Source organism: Lycium ferocissimum, unplaced genomic scaffold, assembly GCF_029784015.1.
Source record: "Lycium ferocissimum isolate CSIRO_LF1 unplaced genomic scaffold, AGI_CSIRO_Lferr_CH_V1 ctg13799, whole genome shotgun sequence".
Lineage (NCBI taxonomy): Eukaryota > Viridiplantae > Streptophyta > Magnoliopsida > Solanales > Solanaceae > Lycium > Lycium ferocissimum.
Genome location: NW_026715084.1, coordinates 20,449 through 24,655, shown reverse-complemented (window position 1 = coordinate 24,655; position 4,207 = coordinate 20,449). Strand labels below are relative to the sequence as shown.

Below are 4,207 nucleotides of genomic sequence, written 5' to 3'. Positions count from 1 at the left end.
AAGCAATAAACAATTCAGGCTATTTCTATCTTTGCTCGTTATATACAACTGATTGTTATTTCATATTTCATTACGTTAACGACTGATTAAACAACGTATCCTATAAACCGCATACAAATTCAACTGTTACCTTTTTAGGGGTAAACACTAACAAGAACTTATCCGCATTGATTTTTACATTAAATCATATTATCTTATTATAATTATATAATTTAATGAGATGAAAATAATAATTAATTAAGATTAAGGGCTCTGTGCAAACAAAGGTCATATATTTGTTGGTTTAGCGTAAACACCCGGGAGAGTTTAATCCTCTTTTTCTTTTTTCTCCTCACCATTCTTATGTTTTTCCTTCTTCATCTTCCTTTTGGGCGGTATTTAATTTTTTCTCCTTCCAGTATTAAAAAGGGTGATCGATTCAATTGTGGTTTACCCACCGGAGAGAAAAAAACATCTTTCCAGCCGCGTTGAACCAAAAAATGCCGTGGAAACACAACTATGATGCTCGTTTGATTTGTTGAATCAGTCTTAAAAGATATCTCTTTCAAATTCATAAATAATTATATTAGTAAAGCACTTTTGTGCGAAGCTTTTCCGTAGGTCAAAGTTGCTTTAGGTTAGGTAAGCGTTACGAAGAAAAACACTATGCTTGTTAAAAAGAACTAGTCAATGTAACTTTTAGAACAAAATTTGTTAATTTAAAGAATAGATTATTAGACTATTAACAAAAATAGTTCCATATTCTAGTAATTATGAGAGAACATTTTAAAATATTTGACAGAAGAGCATATGAGAGAATTGGGAACCTGAAATCTGTCAAACATCGGTAATGACAAAAGAATTCTACCAAGAATTGGCATAGGATTCTCTTTGTTAAAGCAAATAAAAATCAAGAAATTTTCTTTTAATTAAGAGCAAAAAGGAGGACAACCAAGGGCAGGCCCTTAACTTGGATTCACATGCATGCCAAATGGTACCAGTGGTCGGAATTACAGGAATCTTTTCCTCCAAAACAAACACTTGTTCCCTACCATCTCAATCATAATCTAAACAACTCGACGCCAGCCTATCAGCACAATTCACACTCACTACAGCACAGATCCTATACAACGTACAACTTAAACAATTACGATAGAGAAGAGTTTAAAGTAATATGCATTGCAGGTAATATATTTTATTTTCACGATTTTAAATTTTTTATTTTACGAAAGCTTACATATATTGATATCAATGACCTCACACTATAAAAATTATTCACACTGACAATATTTAAATTTAAACTATTATAAAATGATACTTGCCGTAAATAATAAGAAGGCATAAGCGAAAAGTTAGTAGTAATAAAATGAGGGTTCCTAATCCCCGTATATAAAGCCCAATTGCAATCTCACGAACACACTCATAAACAATACTCCCAACACTCATCATTTCAGATCAGAGAAAATGCATCATTCATCATCATAATACTACATGTTAGTGGAAACAAGCCACTGCAATTTCCAGCTGCTACTTCCCATGCACTCTAATTATACTAGACCACATGACCAAAGACCATCCTATTCTTCCTGACTGTACATTGACTTGCCAAAAGTGACCTTTTCTTTTTATTTTTTGTAGTTTGTATCAAGTGGCGAGTCATTCAAATTCTTTTAAGGCAAAAATGGTGCAAAAACACAACGCTCAATCGTCAAATATACCCGCAAGGCCTCAAGGTGGATTACGCTTTGACCAAGCTAAACTTAGCATTCACCAAAGTGTGATGAAGAATCAACAGAAGTCAAAAATCACGGCTACTTTTAATTTGCCCTTAAAGCCCCTAGAGGAGAAGGAAATTAACGTGAACAACAAAATTAGCACAGGAAATCTGTAAAAGTTAAAGCATACAAAAATCATAAAGAAGAACAATAATATAATGCATATTTCTTTTACATTTCTCTCAAAGAGCGTTGTTACATTGGATCCACTCGAATTAATAAATAACTCAGCATTCACTCAAAAGCAATCAGAGAAAGAAAGACTAAAATAGAGTAGTACTAGCTGGTACCTGGTAGTAGCGTATATTCTTGAGTTGCATTCAATGTAGTAGCAGCTAGATAGAGATGGACAATTCTAGTATTTAAAGACCTAAACTATACACCTATTAATAAGTTCTTGGTTTATTTGTGCTTATATTTTACATGAATAATAAATGGGGTTAGTTAAATTGAAAGAAAACTAAAGTTAGTGGATGAGTACCAATGATTGCAGCTTTTAATGAACTAGAGTAATTAGTCAGGTCTTCCAAGCATAAACGAGCAAAGAAAATCCAGAAGGACCCTTCAATTCATTTTCTTCAGTGCTAGCCCATTCCATTACAGAGCTACAGGTTGAAGATGCTGAAGACAAAGATGAAGAAGATGAACTTCTAGAACTTCTCAATACCCCTTTCTTCATCATCTTCGTCTCGAACCCGAATCCACAAGACTGTTGCGACCACATCTGAACTCCTTGGTCATCCAAACTTGATTTCTCGAATTTGAACATGAACAGAGCATAGCCATCTTCGTCATCATCAAACAACCAGTTATAGACATCCCATGATACCAATACTGGAACCCCATCTACTTCAATCCTCTCATTGCCTCTGAATTTCCATTTCAAGTGCTTAATCTGCAACACCCTTTTGTTATCCACGCTGAAATACAACCTTGGATCTTCCCCGATCCTGCAATCAATCGATATTTCTCTTTCTTTTCCACCGAAGTTTGCTTTTGTTTTGTACAGTCTGTTCCCACACACATGTTCCCTCCGCAGCACCATGTTTGGATTCGGATACGGATAATTCTCTGGCTTTGGAGCTCGGGTTCTGGAGTAAGCTTCTTTGGGTAAATCGCCGACAAGAAGAACCATTTGGCGATTAACGATGACGGCGATGTAGAATCCAGATCGAGGTTCAGGGCCGAATCCAAATTTAGCTTTGGAAAGATCCCAAAAGATGTGGACATTGTTATCCACCTTCTTGGAGCCCTGTTTCTTCCAGAAAATGAAAGGCTTAATGTGGAGGTGGAAAGAAGAGGTACTACTGGTATTGCAGTCAACAACTCCATCATTGAGGAGGAAATGGATGTGAAAAGATCTGCCAAAGAGGTTGCGTGACCAAGTGAGAGCAAAGAGGCCGATGTAGGTTTTGTAGAGGGAGGTTGCCAAGTTGGGATTGGCAGCAACAGGTGGCTGATGCAGTGGAAGAGGGCGAGATGCGGCAGCCACCTCAATAGGGCGACGGAAACAAGAAGGGAAAGGAGAATAATAATAGCGCTGTTTGGACTTGGCAACTATTTGATGAGAGTCCATGGATGCTGATATTGAAGGTGAAACAAGGGAGAAAGGGGATGAGGATATTTATTAGAAAGAGAGGAAACTTAAAGCTTAATACCAATAGCAGAAAGCTCCAACTAGAGGGGGTGAGGTGGGCGGGAGGAGGGGGGGTGCGTGGGGACAAATTTTTATACAATGTTGAAAATGAAGGTATTTTGTGGGGTTTATCAGAGTCGTAGTCTATAAGGAGCAGCTGGGGTTTTGGGGGTTGGAGAAGACTGGAGAAGCTGTTGATTACTTTTCCAACTTTTATTTGGTCATACAAATAGTCAACAAAAAGATAAGAAAATTGGTCCTTCTCCTAGCGTATACACACATATGCATACTGTTTATGTGCATAATATTATTATGAATAAGTCAAGGTATTTTTCCTAGAAAACTACATGAAACATGTTTGAGAATCATTATTGGATGTTCGAATAAAGTATCACATTAATGGTTGAAAAAATTAACAATCTACATATTGAGGTGTAGAATTTCTAAATGGTGTAAAACTTTTTGAAAAAAAGGTACATGTTTAGCTCAAGACGAACAATATCACGCTGTATTAAAAATATTCTTGAACAGTTTTAACACAACAATCATCTTATACTATTCATGGTTAAAATTTGAACCTCCTAATGTCGAAGAAGGTACAAGTCCAACGACTTTATTCTAAGAAGAACTTTATTTTATTACCGACCAAATTTGATCGCAAGTTCTTTTCAACAACAACAAAGGTGCATTCACGAATAAGGAAACATTTTGCATTATTTGTGTAGTAAACCATTGATATTGTAACGTAGTAACAATGATTAATTTCTTTTGCTGTCAATGAGAACTTAATAGACAAAAACGACCCATTAATTCTTGA

General features: G+C 36.0%; 1 protein-coding gene across 2 annotated transcripts; it reads right to left on the bottom strand.

Moving 5' to 3' along the window:
- Nucleotides 1-887: 887 nt before the first annotated feature.
- LOC132042171 (uncharacterized) lies at nucleotides 888-3,461 on the bottom strand. Of its 2 annotated transcripts, none has more exons than XM_059432790.1 (2): nucleotides 2,236-3,461; nucleotides 888-1,102 (listed from the first exon to the last, which is right to left on the bottom strand). In XM_059432790.1, the coding sequence occupies exon 1, from the start codon at nucleotides 3,328-3,330 to the stop codon at nucleotides 2,272-2,274; it is 1,059 nt and encodes a 352-aa protein (XP_059288773.1). In that variant the 5' UTR covers nucleotides 3,331-3,461; the 3' UTR covers nucleotides 888-1,102; nucleotides 2,236-2,271. The 2 variants fall into 2 exon arrangements, with proteins under 2 accessions (XP_059288773.1, XP_059288772.1); XM_059432789.1 differs by lacking the exon at nucleotides 888-1,102 and adding an exon at nucleotides 1,435-1,816.
- Nucleotides 3,462-4,207: the final 746 nt, after the last annotated feature.

Bases quoted from the DNA above. Each gene is read 5' to 3' on its own strand.
- LOC132042171 (XM_059432790.1), bottom strand. From the start codon at position 3,330: ATGGACTCTCATCAAATAGTTGCCAAGTCCAAACAGCGCTATTATTAT.